The 25,475-nt window shown below is 49.9% G+C and overlaps 1 protein-coding gene across 1 annotated transcript in view; it reads right to left on the bottom strand.

Annotated features, from left to right (window-relative positions):
• Positions 1–14,559: 14,559 nt before the first annotated feature.
• PRDM11 (PR/SET domain 11) overlaps positions 14,560–25,475 on the bottom strand; it is a 48,411-nt gene continuing 37,495 nt past the window's right edge. Inside the window, exons 5-7 of the mRNA XM_052653184.1 lie at positions 22,288–22,475; positions 17,734–18,360; positions 14,560–16,724 (exon numbers count right to left, since the gene is read on the bottom strand). Of these exons, the coding sequence (XP_052509144.1) occupies positions 14,560–16,724; positions 17,734–18,360; positions 22,288–22,475 (2,980 nt within the window). The remainder of the gene's footprint in view (positions 16,725–17,733; positions 18,361–22,287; positions 22,476–25,475) is intronic.

Below are 25,475 nucleotides of genomic sequence, written 5' to 3'. Positions count from 1 at the left end.
TTGCAGGTGGGTTTGCCTGTTGTGTACACTGGTGTATTCCAAGCACTTAGAGTACAGTCGACTCATCCATCCTTAATAAAAATGTGTTGAATGAATTAGTGAATGAAAGATGGGTAGGGGAGTAGGAGAAAAAATACACATTTTTATCTGACTTGAATGCAAATCTGAGTCCTAGTTGAGTTCTCGATGGTAAGGTCCTCAGAAACCTTAGCAGCTGGCCTAGAAATTCATAAAGTTGAGTATTACCGTTCACCTAATGATAATTTATAGCTCACTGTGTGAATAATTGGGCTTCCCTGGTGGCTCAGATGGTAAAGAATCTGCCTGCAGTGATGGAGACCAGGTTCAATCCCTGGGCCGGGAAGATCCCCTGGTGAAGGGAATGGCAACCCACTCCAGTATTCTTGACTGGAGAATCCCGTGGACAGAGGAGCTTGGTGGGCTGCAGTCCATGGGGTTGCAAAGAGTCGGACATGGCTGAGTGACTTTCCCTTTAATTTTACTTTATGTAAATAATTAGCATAGTGAACTCTAAGGATGAGGATATATAAATGAGAATATAAAAGCTGTATTTCCCATCAGAACTCCATCTCAGTGAATTTTAAATTACCCAGAGATATCAGACTTGCAGATGAAAAAAACTTCAGTAATCTTTGCATCCACTCACCTTGTACCAGATACTTTTGCAATTGACTACCAGATTAGAGTAATTGGGTCTGTGCGAATGCATCCAATCTTTTCTTTAAAAGAAACACTTGGTCCTTTGCCAGGGAGCATTTTCTAAGTGCATGAAGCAGAGGTGAAAATAAAGGGAGAAACTGTCTCCGACTGGGCTGTTGCCCACGAGGTGATCTGACTTTGTCACAGATACGGCAATGGGGTAGAAAACTGGGAGTCTAATCTCATTCATCTTGCGACTCACTTCTTACATCAAGTCCCTATATATTTGTTGAGTGCCTATTGATCAAGACCTTGCACGCGTCTGCCCATTTCAATCTGAGATATGACTCTTGGTGTAGATTGAGTAATGATGAATCTCCCCCAGTCGATGCTGTGTAGAGAGAGCTAGGTGGGGGAGCAGTCCTCTGGGGCAGCTCCTTTGGGATAAAAGGAGTCCTGGGCAGCGGGAGACTGCAGCCCACGCCAATCGGAGGTGAGGACCGCCAAAAAAGACCTAGTCCTTGTGATCTGTTTTTGCTGCCTGTGTTTCCTGTTGTCAATGCTGTGTCTATTCTGCAATCATGAACCGAAGCACAAAAAGACGCATGAGATATTGTACTCATATGTCTGGTGTCATACTTTGGAGCAAAAACCTTGCAGTGGTAAATAAATGACTTCTAACAGGGTCAGCTGCCTAGTGTGTGCCTGTGTGTAAGTTCCTGTTTCTTACTTTGGACATGGATTTCCCTGGTAGTCCAGTGGTGATGAATCAACTTCCTAATGACCCCACGCACCGCAGCTACTGAAGCCTGCACACCTAGAACCTGTGCTCCACAACAAGAGAAGCCACCACAGCAAGAAGCCCATACCCAGCAGTGAAGACCCTGTGCAGCCATCGGTGAACAAACAAATATTTTTCAAAAGATGAAGCATAAAAATAAACACATAAAAACTTTAGACATAGGCAATGCAGAAAAATAATCCTATAAACACACGTGAACTCCTGCCAAGTTCTATAAAACTTGACAAATATAGTTGAAATCCCCTTAGCCTCTCACTCAGGATATCACCATCCTGAACTTGGGATTTCTTACCCCAAACCTTTCTTTGTATTTTTACTACATGTATGTGTAAACCTCATAGAGTAGTTTCTGTTTTTAATTTCAAATGGTCTCACATTATTTGTTGCTCCACGTTAAAATTTTGAGCTTCCTCCATGCAGATTTCTGTCGCTCTAGCTCCTTCACTTTTTGCTGCTGTGTTATTTTCCATTGCATGAATATGCCACAATCGCATTCCCCTATTGACACATGTTTAGATATTTCTCTCTTTTTTGTGTGTGTTGCAGGAATTGCTGCTGTGAACGTTCTCAGGCAAGGCCTCTTGGGGCTTGAACTTTATTCTTGACAAGGAAAGATGGAAACTGTTTCCTCTAACATACGCCCAAAGAAATACCCCCATCACTGGAAGAGGCAGGGCAGTGGCTGAGCATTCACCTGTGCTCCAGGTGGCCGGCAGGGACAAGGGAACTTCAGAGTCCTATCATCTTAGGGCCTCCTTGTGGCTGCTGCCACCCTGGCTTCAGGAGGAAGAGGCTCAGACAATGAGCCAGGGGAAGGGCCTGAATTTTCAGGTCAATAGGAAATCAGGCAGTTTATGTGGAATTAAAACCAAAGGCTCTGAAAAAGGATGCTGCTACTTAATCACTCAGTTGTGTCCGACTCTCTGTGACCCCATAGACTGTAGCCTGCCAGGCTCCTCTGACCATGGAATTTTCCAGGCAAGAATACTAAAGCAGATTGCCATTTTCTACTCCAGGGGATCTTCCTGGCCCAGGGATTTTATCCACGTCTCTTGCATCTCCGGCATTGGCAGGTATATTCTTTACCACTAGCACCTCCTGGGAAGCCCTCTTAAAAAGGCTGCTGCTGCTGCTGCTGCTAAGTGGCTTCAGTCGTGTCCGACTCTGTGCGACCTCATAGACGGCAGCCCACCAGGCTCCCCCTCCCTGGGATTCTCCAGGCAAGAACACTGGAGTGGGTTGCCATTTCCTTCTCCAGTGCATGAAAGTGAAAAGTGAAAGTGAAGTCGCTCAGTCGTGTCTGACTCTTAGTGACCCCATGGACTGCAGCCTACCAGGCTCCTCCGCCCATGGGATTTTTCAGGCAAGAGTACTGGAGTGGGTTGCCACTGCCTTCTCCCTTAAAAAGGCTAAATGAGCCATAAAGAAAGGCTTCACTTTCCAAGTCTGTACATGTAATTCCTTATTTTATATTATACATATTTGTTATATTTTAATGACAGCCAGGATTTTTGTTTCTGTATTAAAAGGAAAAGTGGCTCTTATCCCATGTAGCCAAATATTGTGTAGACTGTGTTTCACAGGTCACTGTGAATATGGCCCCTGATGTGCTCAGTCACTCAGTCTTGTCTGACTCTTGGCAACCCCATGGATTATAGCCTCCCAGTCTCCTCCGTCCATGGAATTTTCCAGGCAAGAATACTGGAGTGGGTTGCCATTTCTTTCTCCAGGGAATCTTCCCAACCCAGGGATCGAACCCAAATGGGCTCTGAAGCCCAAAACTAAGATTTGAGAATCTGGATTTACCAAAAATAAAAATGGAAGAGGCAAGAAGAGTTTAGGGATGATTTTATACTGGGCTTTCCACTGAACCACCTTAAATACCAAACTCTGCTCCAGCCTATGAAATAACTCACGTCTAGAGCACTGCATTTAGGAGCTGGGCAACCCAGCTGGTCTCTGTCACTGCCCACCTTCATGGTTCTGGGTAAGTCGCTTGCCTCTGGGCTTATGCCCACATCTATAAAACAAATTTGGAGAAAATGATCACTCTTCAAAATTTAATGTGTTATGATTTGGTAATTGAGACTTCTCATGTGTATCCTTGGCCTCCAATCTCATGTGTAAAATGAACTAAACCCACGTGCATGGGTACCTGCCTTCCCTGCCCTGGGCCAGGTTTCCTGACAGCCACTTGCTCTTCCAGACAGTATGTGACATTACCTGAGGATCTGCGTCATTCTCGTCTCATGTGCTTACTTGCTAATGGAGCCGGTGGTGATTTTTCCACACGAGAGTTTCTATTTTTTAGAGTCAACTGGAAGCAACACCATTTCAAGAGCTTAGAACCCTAGCATCTGTTCTCTCTACCATCCTGGGCGGATGCCTGGCAAAGGAAGAGCCATAGGATGCGGCTGTGGATGGATTTAGGGGGTGGGGCTTTTCTCAGTACCAGCCTTGGAGAACTGCCCCCTATACCCATCCCTCGTCTCCTAAAGAGGAGCCACCACAGGTAGTCCCTGGCAGGGCCCTCAGCATCATCCTGAAGCCAGAGATGGAGGCAGGTGCCTACCTGGGAGGAGGTGGGAAGAAGCCAGACTTAGGACGGGAAGTCAGACTTTGTTATAGAAAGCAGTCTAGTAGTGGTGGCTCGTCCTCAGCCGGGTGAAGTCTCTTCTCAAGGCAGAGTGGCTGGAGCCTGGCTTCCCATCCCAGTTTCCCAACGTTCTTCCTTGGTGTCTCAGGACAAGCGGATGATGGCAGAATCCTGTTTTAGAAACGCAGGGATTCAAAGCAGGAACAAGCCAGGAGAAACCTGGTTTTCCCCACCAAAAGCAAACCATCTCTCTTTGTGGTCTCTGCCCTCAAGGATCAGGTGAATTGAGCTCTCAACCAGAAGATGGTGCCCTGAAGTCCTCTCTCCAGGCTGAGAAGGAAAGGAGGGTCAAGGCAGAGTTTGCCACTCCAGCTCTGAGATAGGTACTGGTGGCTCTGTATTGAAAAGTAACAGGCACTCCCTCAGCCAGGCTAGGCCCTGGAATTCTAGGTGAAAAAAGGGAAACCTAGGCTTCTTAGCATCTACTTCACCCTGATGTGAGAGGTAACAGTAATGACGATAATGATCCTGCTTATCATGTTGTCTCTGCTCTGTGCTGAGCCCAGAAAATGCAGACTCAGATACGTGATTTGTCCAAGGTCTCGCAGCTTGTAAGAGGCCGAGGGGGACATTTGAAGCTGGTACCACTCAAAACTGTGACAATCCTAGACAGCATATTAAAAAGCAGAGACATCACTTTGCCGACAAAGTTCCATATAGTCAAAGCTATAGTGTTTTCAGTAGTCCGGTATGAATGTGACAGTTGGACCATAACGAAGGCCGAGGGCTAAAGAACTGAAGCTTTTGAATTATGGTGTTGATGACTCTTGAGAGTCCCTTGGACTTCAAGGAGATCCAACCAGTCAATTAATCCTAAAGGAAATCAACCCTGAATATTCATTGGAAGGACTGATGGTGAAGTTGAAGCTCCCATCTTTTGGCCATCTGATGTGAAGAGCCAGCTCATTGCAAAAGACCCTGATTCTGGGACAGATGGAGGGCAAAAAGAGAAGGGGGCAACAGAGGATAAGATTGTTGGGTAGCATCACTGACTCAATGGACATGGATCTGAACAAACTCCGGGAGACTGAAAAGGACAGGGAAGCCTGGCATGCTGCAGTCCAAGGGGTCATAAAGAATCAGACATGACTTACAGCTGAACAACACTGCTCTAACCCTAAAGTCCAGGCTGTGGTTTACAGCCCGTGAGCAGAGTCTTTACTGGAAAGGCAACAGATGCATAGGCAGTTGTTTAAAAAGGCTATCTGAAACCACGAACACAAACAGTTGCCACGCTGGAAGGGACTGGAAAGATTCTCTTCCCTAAGAAGACCTGGGAGCACCTGCCCGAGGGCCATGAGACACTGTCCAAAGGACAAGTGCTAGTTGGGGTGGAAGAGAACTCAAGTAAGCGCCTCAGGTGCCACCTCCGCTCTGTAGAGAAAGGGCTGGGTTGGGGCCAGATGTTGCCAGCGGTCAGGTGCAGGGGTCCCCTAGTCAAGTGAGGGAACTGAGAGAGAGACAGGAAAAGTGGAGGCATCTGAGGTCTCTACTGTGACAAACACAGCATTGCTGGGACTGCACTTTCATCAGGCGAGTGAAAGTTACACTCATTCATTCATCCCTTCAATAAACACGGATTCAATTCAGTTCAGTTGCTCAGTCATGTCCAACTCTTCGCGACCCCATGAACTGCAGCACGCCAGGCTTCCCTGTCAATCACCAACTCCCGGAGCTTGCTCATATTCATGTCCAATGAGTCGGTGATGCCATCCAACCATCTCATCCTCTGTCGTCCCCTTCTCCTCCTGCCTTCAATCTTTCCCAGCATCAGGGTCTTTCCCAATGAGTCAGTTCTTCGCATCAGGTGGCCAAAGTATTGGAGCTTCTGAACACTGATTAGGTGCCTATTATGTGAGGATGTGATAGCAACCACACACAGTGGTATTAAAAAGTCTCTACTTTTCTATTGTGGACTTCATGGTCTAAAGGAGGAAGACCAGACATAGAATACACACACAGGCATACACACATGTCAGTTACATAGCTGAAAACTGGAGATAAGATCTGTGAATGAAAACATCAGGAGGAAAGATGAATAATGCCTCAAGGGTGGCTATTTAGAGGGTGTGATCAGGAAAGACCCCCTGAAAAGGAGACATTTTATCTGACACTTAAAAGAAGAAAAGAGCTCAGCCAGGCAACTGTCCTGGGGAAAACCATCTCAGACAGGGGGCACACTGAGCTGGGAAGTCCTGCGATGGAAGGGAGCTCTGTGAGCTTGGGGCAACAGAGAGGAGGCCAGGGAGCACGGGCAGAGAAGGAACCAGGAGGCTAAGAGGCTGGCAGGGGCTGGACCACGCAGACTGATGGGTTGTGATCAGGACTTTGGGATGGGAGTGATGGGAAACCTTTAGAGGGTCCTGAACTGGGAAGCCACCACGACTGGGTCTGTGTTTTCAAAGGGTCACTGTAGAAACTCACATAGCAATGGGTCTTCAGGCCAGTTCCCTGAGTCTTCTCTCTGGGGTGAACTCAACTTGTCTTTTGAACCTTGGAGAGGGAAGCTGGGGGCAGCTGTGGAGAGGGAGGAGCGGAAGTGGACTGGGCCTCCCCTCTTGCCACATCCTCCAAGCCTTGCTTTGGGGAGACCCAGCTCAGGGCCAATGGAAGATTTATTTTTCCCTTGCCTCCCAGCTGCAAGTGTAGGTCAGATCCAATGGCCAGCAGTGGGGCGGGGCCGACCCCAGTTCACCTGGGCTGATTAGACGTGGACAGCTGTACCCGTTTGCTCTTTCTGCCCTGGGAAAAGAAGAGAAGCGAACATTCTGCGGAGACTGTGGAATGGCCTTCACGACAGGAAGCTCTGAGTCACCGAGGGGCTGGAGGGACGATGGCAGGCACTGAGCAGGTAGAGGTTCAGAAAAGAGGAGAGGATCGGCCCGTGACCGGAAGCTGGGCTGGAGCGGAAAGGAGCTGAGAGGAGAGCTCAGCACCCAGGAGGAAACACTACAAACACTTTTCTACATTTTTCTCCAATGTATGCCCATCTTTCTAAGACAATTTGTGCCAAACATCACTTATCACTCACCCCCGTACCAGTGCCATTAGAAACTGTTGGGAAGGACCCTCCCTGGGGAAGAAGTTTGCCAGTGGAGAATCATGCAGGTAGTTGGATGGAGAATTAGAACACTGTTCATCCAAGATCCCCTGCAGGAGGGCATGGCAACCCATTCCAGTATTCTTGCCTGGAGAATCCCATGGACAGAGGAGTTGGGCAGACTGCAGCAGTCCCTAGGGTCACACAGAATCAGACACGACTGAAGCGACTTTGCCTGCCTGCCTGCCTGTCTCATCTGCAATAGCTCTGAGAATTTTGTGGGGTAAATGTGTGTGGGGGCGAGAGATTTATTTTAAATGGTTTTGGTGACACCTCTCTTTGGCCAGACGGGTGGGTGAGATGTGTAGGTTACCAGCTGGAGGTAGCCTTGAATAGTGGAAAAGTAAGAACAGCAGGGATAGGACTTAGAAGGCCTCTTCCAATTGCTTCTGACCAGGGAGCAGGCAGGCAATCTCACCTGACACCCAAGCATGGGACTCATTCTGAATCACCCTGGGCACGGGGTGGGAGAAAGACAAGAAGGCAGAGATCCGACCTCGGTGAGTAAATTTAAATGCTTTTATTAACAATCTTCTTACATTACAAGGATAATATGACAAAAGGAAAGTTTCTGCGTACATATTATGATAAACCAACATAGCTCTATTTGTATCCAGTGTCCTAGGCCCCGTCACACAGGTACTATAAAGCGTAGTCTGCAAAATAAGAACATCGAGGGTTTTTTTTTTTAAGAAAGAAAGTATTAACATATTAATATGTATGTGATAATAGACTCCTAGGTATTCCCCCCCTCCCCCACTTTATTTTCCTCTGTGATTGAAATGAAATGGTTCAGCAGCGTGGGGGTGGAGAGGAGGAGAGAGACGACGGGGCTGAAAAAGACGGAATCAGACTGCTGGCTCTTCCAGAGAGACAAAAGTGAAGAAACTGAGGGTGCCCCGAGGGCAGCCTGGCCCTTGTCTTTTGGGGAGCAGTGTAGTGACCGGCCGTCCTCCTCTGGACGGAGGGCCCGGCGCCCTTGATGCCCCGAGGATGCTCTCTCTCTGAGGTACAGTGCATTGTGGGATTGCTACCCGAGGATGCCCACCCCCTGGCCACGGGCCTGACCCCCCGCAGCGGGGGGAAGGCTCGGGCCAGGCCTGGCCTCTCTTGAGCCAGGCACTGGAGGGTGTTCGGAGGCCCGGTTGGCAGCTAGCGGTGGCTCACGGAGACCAGGGTGGACATGGAGTGGGAAGAGGTGGGCACTGGCAGAACAGATACCCCCCACCCCAGACTGCAGGTATGGGGGGCTCTGCTGGAGACTGAGGTACCTTGGTAAATGGTATGGAAGTGTAGGACGGAGGTCAGAGGAGGCTCGGAGACGAGCCCAAAAGGCAGAGGCTGGCCTAGAGGGCAGAGGGTGTGGCCGCCCTCTATCTCCCATCCTCTGTGGCCCCATCGGCCCCTCCTCCTCTACCTCCCCAGCGGGGAAAGAAACAATTGTGAGAGAAACCTGGAAGTGAAACGGATTTCTGATCCCGTCAGGGCTGCATAGGCCCTTCGTCACGCAGCCGGTGGCACCAGTGCCCCCTCGGGCCCCCAGAAGTCCCGGCCATCCAGGAGCAGGGGCTGGGCCAAGCCGAGGGAGGCGCCCTCCCCGGCGGAAGTGGATGAGCTTGGATGAGCTTGGGGCATCTGGCTCAGCCTCTGCCTCGAGTCACAGAATCAGAACAGTGTACGTGAACTAGACCTGCCTGGCAGGTGGGGCCAGGGGGTCACTGGGCACAGGAGAGGGTGGGGGGCTCTGTCCTGAGTGCAGCCAGCAGCAGCAGCTGTGCAAAGTGGGCTGGGCCAAAGCCCCGCTTCTGAACTTGAGTTGCCACTGAATTTATGAGTGTGCAGAAATGTCTCTCTCACCCTTTCCCATTAGTTGACACCCCCCCACCCACCCCCGCCCTAGCCGGAAAGCCTCTGGATGGTGGGCAGCGCTGACTGGTGATGCTGCCCTGGCAGGCAATGAAAGAGTGGGTGAGGGAGGCCAGGACGGCTGTACTTCAGAGGTTTGGCCTCCAGGGCGGGGGTGGGGGGCAGCAAAAAGCATCTAAAGTGGGGAGGTGGGGGCGGCGGCATCTCTCCTGGACCCGTCTCGGTCCCATTGGCAGCTTTCCTATCGCTACCAGTGCTGCTCGTTCTTGTCGGGGAGTGGGTATCGGGGGAAATTGTGCAGGGTCCCTCTCCCATGGGGTCAGAGGCCACATCCTACTGCTGGGCAGCAGGGACCACCCAAGCGGAGGCTTGTTGGGGGGCAAAGGGGACATTTCTGGAGGGAGCCCAGGGGGTGAGGATCTCCTTTCGACCTCAGACTAAGCCTGCGTGTGGAAAAGGAGAGAAAAGTGCACGGGAGAGGGCCGGGGCCTGGCTACTCTCCTCTCCAACACTCCGGGTAAGAGGCCCCATTCCCAGCAAACCCCGCCTGCTCAGCTGCCCCAGGTGCCCCTGCAAAGGCTCCATGTCCTCCGTCTTCTCACAACACAGCGACAGGCTTTCCCGCTGCTCTCCCAGCTCTCTATAGACTCTATTTTTTATATCTATTTAAAACATAGAAATGTATAAATATATAGGATATTATTTATAGATATATAGACGTGATTTCATCTCTTACTCTGTGTGTATACGCACTGCATATGTCCATATGTACAATATATAAGTGTAGCATTTGTGTTATACACTGCACAGACCCCTGCTTCCATGCACTCTCCTAGGGAGACTGGATTGCATAGGTATTTCCAGGGCGATACCACTTGAAGGGATGGGGTGGGGGTGGGGAGGGCCAGATGAAAGAGGAGGGCCGTACCATTTTTCCTCCCGAAAGGGCACTTTTTCTCCCTCTGGCTAACACACAAAGATCACCTCAAAGGTTTCTTAAAATATTACAGCTCCAAACACTCAGCTAAAGCACCTTGTCCACAGAGAGCAGAGAGGCCTTTCTCCAAGCAGGAGAAGGGCCCCTGCGGATCTCTGGACATAATCTTCCCTCCTCAAGACTGGAGGAGGAAGCCAGCCCAGAAGCCATGAGCCAGCCCCACCTCCCCCGGGGAGGCTGGCGGTGGAAATGGGGCTGTCCCAAGCTCACCTGCCTTGTGAACATGCCTTTCTCATCTAAGGAGGCCTGGCCTCCTTGCTTTGGCTGTCCCAGGCTGGCCTGCTGCTTGAAAGGGCGAGAGGGGATGAGGGCCAGAGCCTTCTGTCCAAACTGGGTGTAGGGACCAAGAAAGAACATGAATTCTACTTGGAAATCAGACCGGAAGCCACAACGAGCTCTAGGTACAGAATTCCTGTGCCTACAGGTGAGAAAACAGAGGGGAAGGAATCGAGAAGTTCTGTTTCAACCCCCAAGCCACTTTCTGGACCCCACGAGGCTCCAGGTAAATAGTCAAAATAGCGCCCACTCCATAGTCCAGGCTGGGCCAAGTCTGGTCCACTTCAGCCTCTGCAATCATTTTCAGCACTCGACACACTTTTGCCTATTTTTTCCTTCTTGGCAACACTTCAAAACAAATGGAAAATATTTAAACACCACCTTAAATAATTACAAGGTCCATTCTCCAAGTCAAAGGGGCAACATAAGCAAGTCAAGGAGAGGGGCCTCAGCAAGACAACTCAACAGGGAAACACTAGGTGGGAGCCAGGGTGGAGACCTCCAACCGCCCTAGATTCAGGGCTCAGCGCTGAATGCAACTAACCAGGGATCCAGGAGATAGAGCCTCCGCTCATCCTTCAGTGAGGATGAAAAATGATGGTCTGCCCAGCACTAGATGTGCCCAGCGGCCATCCAAGGAGAAAGAAACAAACAAACAAAAAAATAGCTGGTGTTATGGATGCCCAGATTGTAATACCCAACCAGGCAGGTGAAACTTGAAAATTGGCAAGTGGCAAGAGTTGCAGACAGGGCTGGGCTGCCTCATATTTCACAGACAAGACGGCAAAGGGTCTTTTTGTTTTTTCCCTCCATTGAGGAAAAGCAGACCATTTTTAATTACAAGGGTTTCTGGCTCCCAAGCTCTGCGATGTATCTGCTTGGCACCATCGGCGACAAACTTGATCTCATTTCCCACCCACTCCATGAACCGAAGAAAATCACTAACTGGTCAACTCAATGAGGACAAGCTTGACTCCAGAGACACAAGCATTTTTTTTTTTCTAAGTCAATGGTTGTCACTCCTAAGCCAGGGGTTGAATTTAAGGGCTCTGTCTCTTGTCTATCAGCATGCAAGGATCACCTGGCCACAGCTTTTTATACTCATCGGTGAGAGGTTAGACTGCCCAAGCAGGTGGGCAGACCCCAAGAGTCCCCACACCCTAGGAGTCCTTCTCAGAGGCAGAGAGTGGAAACGCCTGGGGTGAAAACCACGGGTAATTGCACACAGCATTCACAGGATAAAAACACTGGAAATTCTGAGGGTAAAGACTCTGTGTCAATTGTAGTGGTGTGTCACCCAAATTGCTCCCTGTCCCCAGGCAAAGTGGCCTTCAGACTGCCATGAGCACCTGGAGTTTTCGAGATGCCTTCCCAAACTTCGAGAACCTCCAGAGAGCCCATCCTCTCCGAGGTCTGGAGCCTGGGTGGCCGGCTCCCGCTCCTCTGAAATGATACGGTAGACACTGGCATTGGCCCAAAGGAATCTTTCCCCTCTGGATAAAAACTGGAGCTAATTTTGGCCATGGCCTCCTGAGAGCAAACGGTTGTGGCCCTGCCACAGTACTCAGGCAGTCATCAGCGAGTCTTTCCTCCTGGTTTTCAGATGAGTGGTGGTCTAGGGGATGACTCCCTGTCTGCTGATGTTGTGGGTGGGGAGGCGCAGGGGTGCGCAGGGGGAGGCGTAAGGCATCTGTTGGCTAGAAGAAAGGACCTCGACTACTGTTTCTGACCCCTATGGAGGCCCACCCTGCCAGTCATCTCTGTTCCCCCTCGACCCATCTCAGTCTGTGTGATGTCCAGAGGGAGCTCTCCCACAGACCTGGTGGATTGGGTGCGCGGTGGAGAGGAAGTCGAGGAGAGAAAGGTGGACCCTTGTGCTTTGCACTTGACCACAGATACTGACCCTGATCGGACAAGGGGGATGGCAGGAGAAGACATCGGCTTAAAGTGACATGCATGAGGTTGGGAATTTCAAAGCTGGAGAAAGGGCTTTGGGTCTTTCCTTGCAGGTTCCTGCTAACTCTCTCCTAGTTCAGAGGAGGGTGGGAAAGCGTGTGAGACTGGGGAGCGGGGATGAGGGGTGAATGTCACCAGGCAGGGGTGCATTGATTTGTTGAAGAAGGCAGCATATGAGGCCTGGCAGTAGGACAGTCGGAGAAAACCAGTTGGTTTTGTTTTGTTTTGTTTTAACATGCTACATCACTGTTGAAAACAAAAAAAGTTTCAAAAATAATATATAATATATATAATATATTTATATAATGAAAAGCTATTGACTAGCAGCAATGATTCTAAAGTTATCATAGCACCAAGACCATGGGGGTGGGGGGAGGGGGTCTGTGGGGGGTGAAGGTCTGGCGGGACAAGGAAGAAGGGGTGACGTGTTCAGTGTCGCTGACAGTTCCACTCCGGCTCTCATCGGTGGCATGAGGCCTCAGAGACAAGATAAACCAAGAAGGGAGGAAACCACCACAGTCTTCTAATGTCTGAGCCAAGCAGGTTGGGGACACCGAGGCCTTGCCTGTGGCCAGATCATCCCATCCTTTGCCCACCCTCTGCCAAATGAGAGGGGTGGCTCCTATAGACAGACTATAGACAATGCAGGTCTTCCTCCCTTCCCCCAAATATAACCTGCATCCACAACGTAGGACCTCTGCAGATCAGATATGCACACATCAGATGTGGGAACACGGACAGAAGTTTTTAACAGCTCACGCACATTTGTTTAAAAAAAACTCAAAAACTCCCCTGCGAGGTATACTGGTAATTAAATGAACAAAAGAGCATTGATCAAGACTCCTCTAGATGAAACCACTACTTGCCTTAGGGAGTAGGCAAGTGGCTATTTCTAAAGCTTATATCTCAGCTGTGTATGTATGTATGTGTGTGTGTGTGTGTGTGTGTGTGTGTGTGTGTAGGCTGATGCCTTGAGAGTCCCGTCTGACTTCTTGTTTATTCCTTTCTTTGAGGACATCTCTACCCTGTTCAAAAAAGGAAGCGTTTGCAGGCATAGACGCATTCCCCACTTTTCCACTACCTTCCTGCCAGGCTGCAGGGCTTGCCGTCAGCCTTATTGCAAAAAAAGAATCCAATCTCTAGAGACTCTCATCAGAGTTATGCATAACCCAGGGCACAACTTGCATTGACATCTCCTGCCACTGAACTCTAGCAGGCATTTCTCGATTATTAAAGGAAAAAATAATATACCCCCAAACACATTATACGATTATAAAGACAGAGTATAAATAATTCATGAAAATTGAATACATGTTTTCATTTTACGTCTGTTTAGCCAAAAATCGTTGCTGTACTGGGGTCTGGACTTCTTGGCTCTGCATTTCCCCCACATTCCCTGGATCTGAATGGAATTCTGTTATGGTCTCCCACACCAGGTAAAAAACAGGAATGCAAAGGGCTCACGTCCTCCCTTTTCCCCAGGATTTCAAGCTCCGTTGTGAGGCAGTTTTGCCTTCAGTATAACAGGTAAAATATTTAGGATCCAGGGGACTGGAAGGAGGGACTCAACAGCCCAGGGACGGGAGAGGTGACACAGGTGGGGACTGGCAGGTGTCACAGTCTGACCGACACTTCTGATTCAGAGACAGTGAAGGAACGCTCATCAGGGAATGAATGAAAACCTCTCAAGCCGGGTGGGAGGGGGAAAAAGTCGAAAACCCTGATCCGGATACCCAGCTCACCCTATCCAAAGATCAGAGGTCTGATTCTGCCAGACCAGCATGTCAGCCAAGAGGCCAAGAGATCCCCCTCATAAAACCAAACAAGAAAAAAAAAAAAAAAGGCAAGAACATACACCCAAACCCAAACCCCTCGACTCCCAAAGAAGAACATAAACAAAATGAGCTACCTAAATGCGATGACTGACCCGTCATTTTAGCTTATGCGAGTTGGTTGACAGTCAGGTGGGAGCCTGTGTAGCCCCAGCACATGCTTCTGTGAGTGAAAATGAGTTTCCACGTGTGTTACAGCTGCCAAATTTTGTAGACAAGAGTCAGTTTCCGACATTATTCCAATCTGAAAACTCCCAGTAGCTTCTGGTGGACGTGTCACCTTGGTTTTTAAATTTTTTTTCAGTGTGGGTTTTTATAGATATATATAATATATATTTATATAATATATCAAAGCTTATGAGTATAGATTAAAAAAATATTCAACAGCTTAGTGAACTCTGCAACGCCAGCTTCCTAAATATCCGGATAAAACTCTGACCCGTGGTCCGCGGTCTGCAGCACCGGCTTCTGCTCCAGGGCAGACATCCTGCTGAGGACCTCGGCGGACAGTGCGTAGCTGTTGCCAGACTTCTCCTCGAACCAGCTGTCCAGGGCTCGCTTGGCATCGAAGTTGGCGATGGGAGGGCCGTTGACAGCAATGGTCAACAGGTCGCTGAGTTGCTCCAGAGTCAGGCGGGAGCGGTGGTTTTTGCGAACTCGCTGCAGGGCGTTTCGGCCTTTCTCGCAGCAAGCGGTGGAGGTGGGGAGGACTTTGAGGACCTGGATGATCTTGTTCAAGAGCGGAAACCGCTGCTTGTACTTGGAAATGTGGCCGATCAGGTCTTTGAAGCCGTTTTTGGTATAGTAATCAGCCTTGAGTTCCCGCCACTCCATCAGCAGACTCCCCCGGGGGTCCAGCCCTTCCCTGCAGACATCCCGGGAGAAGGTAGGGATGGCCTCCAGGTGGTCAAAGATCTGAACCATGTCCTCCTTGCCATAGCTCAGGAGCTCGTCGCTATTCCGGGGCCAGGCGGCCAGGTCGAACACCTGGCAGGCCTTCACAAAGATCCGGCTGCGGGAATCAAACCTCTGAGCTAGGATCACTTGGGTCTTCTGGCAGATCTTCTCCCGGATGGACTGGAACTTGGCTTCAGCCACCCTGAGGTTCTTCATGGCGATCCCGTTGAAGCTCTCCCGGAAGTTCTCCTCGAACTCCTGCAGGTATTCCCCGGGGGAGTCAGCCAGCCGGCTGATCTCCTGGATGGCCTCCTCGATCTTGTCGTCCACCTGGGACACCAGCAGGTATTCGCCCTGGAAGACGTAGGCCAGGCGCGAGAGCACGGCGATCACATCCAGAAGGAAGTAGATGAGCTTGATGGACTGGTAGTCCATGAGGAACTGCAGCAGGGCCAGGGCGATGGCCGAGGCGTCCGCCCGCTGGGTCTGGCTGCTGACGTCCTTGAGGTGGGCGACCACCTCCAGGTAGTCCTTGATGAGGGCATTGAGGACGTTCTGCTCACCGATGATCCACCGCACGGCCCGGATGTCCCCCAGGAACTCGGTCTCCTCGCACAGCGTGGACGCCGTGGACCGCAGCTCGCACATGAGGCGGGGCGAATAGCGGTAGAAACTGAGCAGCTGCTTCAGGTTGTTCTCCAGCTCCTCCAGGCAGGGGAGCTCCTTCCCGCTGATGGCGTCCAAGATCTCTAGATGGGGCCGGTGCACCATGAAGGGCAGGCACAGCAGCCAGGGCAGCGTCTTGCGGATCGTCATGAACATGCTGGCCCGTAGGCTGGCTGTGACGTTGGCCCCGTCTATGCCCAAGCCCACGGTGGGCTTCTCGTCCTGCAAGCGGATGCCCAAGGCGGAAAAGGCCCGGTCCAGCGCCTGCAGATAGCTCTCTGTGCTGGAGAACCCCAGCTCCTGCAGGGACAGGAACTCCGTGGCCGGGGGCCCGTCGCTGCTGGTGTACTGGACATAGACCGCCACCGTGTCGGCCAGCAGGTCATCGCTCTGCCCGTCCAAGATGATGCTGAGGCATGGCGACTGGCGGATGCGCTCCACCAGGTCTTCGCGCAGCGCCCGGGCGATGTGATGGATGAGGATCTGGCAGTCTCCCTCGTTCATGTACTGGTCCACCACCTTGAGCTCGCACTTCCGCAGCAGCTCGGCCAGCGGCCGGAAGTCCAGGTACGGCCGGCCCTCCAGGGCGAGGTGGTAGGCGGTGTTGAAGAGCAGGGTCATGTTTCGACACATCTCCTCCGTCTTCTCGGGGTGCATGCGGAGCTTGTAGAGCTGCAGGCACTTCTTGTGCAGGTTGCTCTGGCTGTGCAGCTTGATGGTGTGGATCTTGAACTGCTTGGAGCCGATGATGAAGGCGGAGGTGCGCGAGGACTGCACCGTGTACTGGCGGCAGACGTGGCACCACATCTCGTTGAGGGTCGGGGAGTACCGCAGGAACCAGAACTTCTTCAGCCACTCCTGCTTGAAGCGCCGGATCCGGCGCCCGGCGGCCGAGGACATCTTGGAGGGCTCGTCGGTGGCCGTCATAATATCGTTGGAGACGGACTCGTCTGCGGAATCGACCTCCTGGTCGTCATCCTCCATGATGGCCGGGCCGGAGACCATGCTCTCTGAGGCTGGAAGACAAATGGGAAAGGAACCCGTTACATCTGCTGGGAAGAAAAAACAAACAAACAAACACATAGATGTTTCCAAAATGAAGGAAATAGGTCCAGAAGGCAACTGTCATATTCTGTGAAACAGACTGAATTCCAGCCTGGAATTCATTTATAAGCATCCTTGTCATCCATGCATGTCTCATCCTCTTTGTGGATTAGCCCCGGTGGCCACCACCACGCTCCAGGCTGCCTGCCCTCACCCTCCACAAGCGTGAGCTCAAGGAACCTAAATATTCTGTATCCACCGAAGAGGAAAACTAGGAGAGCCGAGCCCGTGGAGGAATAGAGCATGTCCCAGGTTTCACAGCGGGACCGCGAGGACGTGGGACTCATTTGTCACACCACTAAGGTGCCCTCAAAGGAAGGCGGCTGGGGCCCCAAGTGAGCTGGGGATCAGAATGCAGTTAAGACACAGGTTTGGAAGAGCTGCAACCCCTCATTCTGAGCTAAGGGGTGTGGTTAAAAAGGAAGTGCTGTGTAAATCTCTAATTCAGCTGTGTAGTGAGAAACTTTCCTTGTGGTTGAGCAACCCTAAAAGATCCAGGCAGCCAAGAGAAATGGGCAAAGGGAGGTCATTGTCCTGCATTCCCATCAGGAAGGCCGGGGGCTCTCCCCCACAGGACACCCTGCCTGGGACTGGGAGAGAAGAGAAAGACTGAGTTTAGAAACTGGGCTTTGGGGTAAGATACCGGAGAAAGGCAACGGGTCAAGAACACAGCACACACCCCCTCCTGCAGCGGAATTTCCTTTATTGACATGGAGGATACAAGGGCAAGACATGAAGCCCCCACGGAGCTGCAAGGCGGCCTGTCGGAGGCAGCTGAGGGCGTGGACTGTGACCGGTGCCCACCTCTGAGTTCCCAGGCCTCTCCCTGAAGGGGGCACCCCCAGGGAGCGCCTGGCCCCCCTCCACACTGTCCACCGCACGTTCCTCCCTCGGACAACAATTTCATCCACACCAACTTACCTGCGGGGTCTGAGAACTCGGGGAGCTCCAGGACCTGCGCTGGCAAGGTGGGGGGCTCAGGAAGCGTGCCAGACTTAAGCATGTCTAGTTCGGCCTGGAGTTCCCGGACCTTCTTCTTTAGGCGAATACAGTTAGGGCAAAAGGAGGTGGTGGGCAGCTCAGGAGGGTCGGATGCAAGAGAGGCCTCGGCGGGACTGTCGGCCTTGAACGACGAAGGCTCCTCCTCTTCGTCCTCCAGGGGGCCTGCCTCCTTGGCAGCCCCTTGGGGGATCTTCCAGTCCCCGTCCCCCTGGGTCCGACTGGCATTCTGCACGCCGTGCGACATCATCATGGCACACTGGCCGTAGGCATCATTCTGCTGCTTGGGGACCTTCCTGATGACCAGGGAAGTGCTCAGTGCGAGCTGGTGGGCTTCTACCTTTGCGGATTCCAGTGAGGCCTCCAACACATCCTTGAAAATGAGGTCAATTTTCTTCTTCTTGGCCTGGGGGTGCATGTCCCCCTCGTCAAAGCCACGCTTGTAGGGACTTTTGCCCTGTCTCAACACGGGGAGCTGAAGGGGACCCCTCAGGTCTTCTGGGTTATCCAGAGCCTGCTCAGACTTCTCCTTCTGCAACCTCTTCTCTCCTAGGAAGGAAAACCAGGGTGTGAGGAAGTGGGGAAAAGCCCCGAAGAGGAGAAACCAACAGAAAACAAAGTGCTCCTGTCAGGAAGTCGCTTGATGCATCCCTCTGGGCCTGGCCTGCTGCAGCAGGTGTGGCAAAAGCGGGGCAGATTACTCAGTGAAGAATCGGGCTAACCTAACATACGGTTGGGGAGTTTACCAAGGTCTTTGACATCATTTACATGGTAGAAAGAAACAGAAATGGATCACGGGGTCTGGAGTCAAAGGACCCCAAAAAGTGGCGAGAACTCCTTTTAAAGAGGCAGTTTCAACGTAGCCTTAAGTATCCACAAGTGAAAGTGAAAGTCCCTCAGTTGTGTCTGACTCTTAGCGACCCCATGGCCTATAGAGTCCATGGGATTCTCCAGGCAAGAATACTGGACTGAGTAAGCCGTTCCCTTCTCTAGGGGATCTTCCCAACCCAGAGATCAAACCCAGATATGTTTATAAGTTGAGCAAATGCTGTGGGCGTGGGGAGTTGGAAGTTAAGGAACTCGCCATCCTGTCATCCTAAAAGACGACATCCCACGTGATAAGCTGAGTGGGTGGCAACGTAGCTCAGCTAAGTGCAGGAGCTCTCATGCCTCCAGGCTTCCCCTCCAGTCTTAGCAATTGGAAGATGGCTACTTCCACTTCATAGTCGCTCAGTCATGTCTGACTCTTTGGGATCCCATGAACTGTAGTCTGCCAGGCTCCTTTGTCCATGGAATTCTCCAGGCAAGAATACTGGAGTGGGTTGTCATTTCCTTCTCCAGGGATCTTCCTGATCCAGGGATCAAACCTGTGTCTCGTGCCTTACAGGAAGATTCTTTACTGTCTGAACCACCAGGGAAGCCCAACTTGGTAAAAGGTACACAAAGCACTGACTCCCACTTCTTCCTCCTCCCTGACTATCCCTTAGGGCAAAGTGCATCTTATAGCAACTGTCCTTCCTAATTCTTCCAGTAACCGGAAGATAGGATGATGTGAGGAAGCATGGCCTGAACCTCTGTGGGTCTCACTGATGACCAAGGCAGGAAGAAAAGGGAAGTCAGGGACACCAACAGCTGCTGTGGGCTCCAAGATGACAGCCTCTAGCATGATAAAGCAGGACGCGTGGCCACAACGCACGCTCAAAATACAGCCGCTGTGTTTCCTTACCTGACAATTCTGACGTTTCCTCTTCTATTTCTTTCTATCATGTAAATGATGTCAAAGACCTTGGTGAACTCCCCAACAATATATTATGTTAGCCTGATTCTTCAAAATGGCTAATACAGTTGCGCAAATTGCTATAGATGTGTGGATGCTGCCTGCTCAAGGACAAGGTTATTCAAATTTTCTAGGATGAGCAGGAGATTTCTTTGGGGTCAAGGCTCACAGAAAAAAAATCTGTGGGTCAAAGAAGACCTTAAAACATTATGAAATTGATTCTAAAGCCTCCACAAAACATGGGGGAAACACCACAAAGTAAATCAATGACCCAAAGTGGACAAATAACAAATGAAGTCTTTGAATACATGTATAGATGCATCCTGTTCTTAAAATATAACCACAAAGGAATAATTTATGCTCTTTAGGAAGCAGTTCTGGGCTCCAACTAATATTCCTACTTAAAGCTGCTCAGTCACTCAGTTGTGCCCAACTCTTAGTGACCCTATGGACTGTAGCCTGCCAGTCTCCTCTGTCCACGGGATTTCCCAGGCAAGAATAGTGGAGTGGGTTGCCATTTCTGTCCCCAGGGGATCTTCCCAACCCAGGGATCGAACCCGCATCTCTTGCATCTCCTGCTTTGGCAGGAGGATTCTTTACCACTTGAGCCCCCAGTGAGAGTTCCTACTTAATAAGGACTAATAATTCAAGCTCTGGACTTTAGCAGGGCTCCAACCTCCAATTACAAAGAAGTCTCCTTCCATGTAAGACCTTAAGTGGTTGAGCGTGGGGGATTCCCCCCTCCAGAGCAGGACAGGCACACAGATCTCAGACACCGCTAACTGTATCAGAGGCTGCCAGAACTACAGGCTACATGGATACATCTAAAGGACACTGAGCCCATGGCTGCTCCCAAGGGCTTCAGGGCCAAGTCCATCCTGTGCTCTGACCCTGCCCATCGTGGCTTCAGTTTCCTGCCTATTTCCTACTTCTCAGTCTGGCCAGGAATCGACACTCCATCCTCCTGTATCTGCACACATCTTGGCAGACAGATTTCAAGTCTGTCTGCCACACTCCTTTGAGCCACTCCTGAAAGCTCATGCCCTTCTCTGAGCATTCCCCTTGGGTCTCAGGGCTCTCTGAGGATGATGTAGCTCGAGGTGCTTTGGAGAAGACACTGGGGAAAAAAGACATTACAGATCCAGAAGAATTCAAGAAGATCCTGGCCAAGGGATGGAACCTGTGTCCTCAGATACAGCTTGGTTTTCTCTTCTTCTGATTACAAGATTCTTTTGGAGATTTCCTGACAGTCTTCATTCATTTCTTCTTTTATCCATTCAACAAAGATTTATTGAGCACCTAATCTGTACCAGACACTTTCATACATGGCATCTCCGGAGATCAAATGGGAACCATTGCAATCACGTCATGAAAACATGCCTTCCCAAGTGTCATTGGCAAATATGTGCCCAACACCCAGCTCCAAAGAGGACAAGAGATGAGTGTATCTATTGGGTCTCCTCTCACTGCCCATCCAATCACCAGATACCTTTTACCAAGTCAGGTAGCAGCTGTGTTCTCAGTGTCCACAATTTGCTTTGCTCTGTTTTGATTTTGAAGATAGCGTCATTCCAATGGGTCCTTCTCACTCCTTTTTCATCATTTCTCTTCATAGTCCAAATGAAGCTTTATTTAGAATAAGTAGGTTGGTCAGAAACATGATATAGTGAGGCTTGGGTGTAGGGTTTGGTTCCCAGGACCAGATGGACTCTGGGTCTTTGGATATGTGGTTTTAGTTCAAGGAAGGTCCTGTTGGAAAAATGACCTGGGCTCGCCCATTTGCACTGGCATGGCTGAGGATGGACTAAAAGAGGCAAAGGACTAGGAGCTGGGGGATATTTTAAACCACTTTCAAATGATTCGTTTAAATGGAGCCTGGATGGACACCCACCCACCAGGCTATGATCCATGTATAAACTCACCTTCCCACCTCTCTCCAACCTTCTTCTTCTAAGAGAAACTGTTTTTTCATAGCGTATCATTAGAACAGCTAGGAATGAGACGAGGAGGAAGGAGGAAGAAACTGGTTTTGTCCGGGAGGCCAGACAACGCTGTAGGTTAGAGCTCAGATCCTGGACTGAGACAGACATGGGTTAGGAGCCTAACTCTGCCCCTGCTGACCACTGTATTTATCTGATGAGTGAGTCACTGTATTTATCTGCTGTGCAGTGTCTACACTTGTAAGATGGAGAGAATAATCCACATGCTATCATTAGCATGTATATTATCCATCTAATTCTCACCACACATTCACAGAGCAGGTGCTAATGGAAATGATTACACAGGACACTGTAGAAAACACGTTTAGCACATATGAAGTACTTAGTAAATACCACCTGTTATTGCTGCTATGATCGAGCCAGGGGCAGTTTACAACATCCTTCCATCAATCTGACTTGGGGAAACAGAATCAATTTTGATTATATTATTGGCACTGGAGACGTTCTCACTCCCTCATGCTCTGAAACATCTATAATAGGGCTCCTGACCCTGTCTGGGGGAGGAGGACACACTGAGGTGCCGCTGGTCCACCCCAGAGCAGCTGCTCCAATCTAGCCCGTCAGTCTCCCTGAGTTCCTCCGGGTCTCCCCCGTGCACAGTGTTTCCCATCGGATTGCCTAGAAGCACCTACAGAAGCATTTCTGGCCTCGCTGGGGCTCGGTGGTGGGCGTGGCCCACCCCCACGTGTGGACACTCACCTCGGGCCAGGTTGCGGTGGATGGTCTCCTGGGACATGCTGTGCAGGCGCTTCATGTAGTCCTCACTGTACCAGACACGTAGCCGCTCGCCCGGCCGGATGTCCCGGCAGGCCCGGAAGTAGATGCGCTCGCTGTGCTGGAAGGCCAGCAGGTTCTGCTCCCTCTCCTCCCGGGAGATGACCACGTACCTGGGGGCGAGGGGGATAGGTGAGAAGGCGCGGGCCACTCTTGGGCGAGTGCCTGCTGGTACCAGGCACGGTGCTGGGCAGGTGCCGGTGGCTGGATGTCCATGCACATGTGGGCACCTGCCAAACTCTACAGGGCAGCTGCCCTTGGGAGGACAGGCACTCCAGCTGGAGCCAGTCCCTTGTCTCGCTGTCTGGTGTGACTTCAAGCAAGCCTCTGTACCTCTAAGAATCTGTTTGCCGAGACTGGAAATGACGCCTGCCCTGCCCACCTCCTAGGTTCTGGTAAACGTAAGATTCAACCCCAGATAGACAGGTGACTGGAAAGCTATTTTTCACGAACTTTTTTTCTTAAGTCTTTATTGAATTTGTTTCAAAACTGCCTCTATTTTACGTGTTTTTTGGCCACAAGGCATGTGGGAACTTAGCTCCCCTAGTGGGAATCAAACCTGCACCCCTTGCGTTGGAAGGCAAAGCTTTAACCACTGGACTGCCAGGGAATCCCCCTCTTCACTAACTTTTAACTGCAGGGCCTCCCAGATACCCACAGGCCTCTGATGGTGGTAAGGGTGAGGTCCCTGAATTGTTTCCAGTACGTCACAAAGCCTAGCAGGAGGAACTGATGTGACAGGGGTGCCCACGAGATCAATGAATGAATCCTAAAGGTCAAAGTCTTAAAAGGAAAAAATAAAAGGATGCCCAAGGGAGATAGGTAAATAAGAGGCAAGGAAAGGTGAGCTGCAACCACTTAATCTAAGTCATTTTCAGGTAAGGAAACTGAGACTCGGAGAGGCTAAGTCACTTGCTTAAGGTCACACTGTTAATAAATGGGAAATAGAGCATTGAGGTCTATGCTTTTCCCACTAGAACTCATGGCTCCTTTGTGGGCATGTAAAGCACCAACTTAGCAATGCCCAGAAAACTTTCAGAGTTCTGTCGAACCCTTAGAATTTGCAGCTCTCACCCATTCTCCCTGAAATGACATCTCCAATATCCAACCTGCCACCTCACTCACCTCCAGAAGGTGAGATGATGCAACATTTGCAGGGAGGTGAAGATGTACAGATCAAAAGGACAAGAGGACATTATTTGGCGTTTTAGGGTTCTGTACTATCCAAGTGCCTAGGAAATTTGCAGTCAAAAAAGGGAGGTCCATGAGGGAGGAGATGTATGTATACACACAGCTGATCCACTTCATTGTTCAGCAGAGACTAACACAACATTGTAAAGCAATCATCGCCCCCTGCCAGAAAACACACCCTTCTTTTCCTTATGCTATGATTTGTCTCAAAAGCTAGGGAAGAAATCAAAGTCTGTCTGACTGGCCCAGCCCAGAGAATTGTACTTGTAACAGTCTGAGGGAAACCATAGTTCACAGAAAAAAATCCAAATGGATGATGAATAAATGAAAGTATTCAGCATCACTGATAAGAAAAGAGGCACAAAGTAGCACATTGTATCATTGGCACAAATAATTTTTTAAGTGATCAGGTCTGTACTGGTAAAGGTGGCAAGACTAGGGTTTCCCATTCTAATGGTGGAGAATAAACTGGCACAACCCTTTGGGAAACAAGCTGGCAACACGGACTTCAACAAGTATTTGTTCATTCACGTTCACAGCAGCATTACGCACAAGAGTCAAAATGTGGAAGTAACCCAAGTGTCCACTGATGGATGAATGGATAAACAAGATGTGGTATATACCCCCAGTGGAATAATAGCCATAAAAAGGAAGGAAATTCTGATCCATGCTACAACAGGAACGATTCTTGAAGACACATACTAAGTGAAATAAGCCGGCCACAAAACAACACATAGCATATGATTCCACTTCTGTGAGTCGTCAAATTCACAGAGTCAGAAAGTAGAACGGTGGTTGCCAGGGGCTGGGGGAGGGGGAGCAGGGAGTCAGCGTTCGATGGGTACAGAGTTCAGCTGGGGAAGATGAAAAGGGTTCTGGAGACGGATGCTGGTGCTGTTAGTCCAACACTGTGAATGTACTTAATACTACTGAACTTTACACTTAAAATGGTAAATTTTATGTTATGTGGATTTTCCCACAGTTTTTGTAAAATTAAGAAAAAAAAAAATCCAAAATGTTAAGATGTGGATCAAGAATGCAAACTCTGCACACAACAGACTTGTTTCACTGCTTATAATAGTGCAAAAGCATCTAAATGTCTAAAACCAGAGAAACGATTTAATAAACCGTGGTATATTTGTATGCTGGAATGTTACTCATCTACAGAAAAATCTTTTCAAAGAATCTTTTATGACGTGGAAAAACGGTCCCGATATAATGCAAAGTGGAAACAATAGGACTGGTGTATTATGGTTCTAATCGTGCTTTAAAAACAAGCCTGGTAAACCACTTGAAATATGCCAATGTTTTAGCAGTGATTAGCCTTTATAGATGGTTCTACTTTATAATTTTCTGAACTTTCCAAGCCTTCCTTAATAAGCAATTATTACTGTCAATCCCTCTTCCCCACCCCCTAAAAAAGCCAATTCCAGTACAAATGCCAAGTCCAGTACAGGGTGGCAGTGGGGACAGTCCTGGTGGCCAGCAGCTTTGGGAATCCGCATCTTGGCACCCCAGGCATAGCGCCCCTCACATATAATCTCAACTCCCCAACTGCAGGAGTCTGTTTTTCCTTCATACGTGAGATTTCTTCTGAATGTGCAAACTCTTTTTCCAGTCCCCATTTTAGCAAGAGCCTGGGATTTGACATCCAAAATTAATCAGCCTAGTGGTCAGCACGGAGCAGAACTGAGGCAAATCAAACTTTTCTACTCCCTGACATGGAAGGCGAGCCATTCACTCATGTTTTGTTCTAACAAGATTCACTTGAATCACAGAGCCCAAGGGAAACAGCATACAATCTTTCCTTTTTCCAGTTTCTAAACAGCTATCCAGCTCTAAAAGATAGAATTATTTTCTCTGACATTCAACTTGAAGAGAAAAAAGTAGATGAGGAACACAGAACGATCAGAGATTTATTC

The sequence above is a fragment of the Budorcas taxicolor genome, chromosome 15, assembly GCF_023091745.1.
Source record: "Budorcas taxicolor isolate Tak-1 chromosome 15, Takin1.1, whole genome shotgun sequence".
Lineage (NCBI taxonomy): Eukaryota > Metazoa > Chordata > Mammalia > Artiodactyla > Bovidae > Budorcas > Budorcas taxicolor.
The sequence above is the reverse complement of the archived record's forward strand: the minus strand, read 5'-3'. Positions and strand labels throughout refer to the sequence as shown.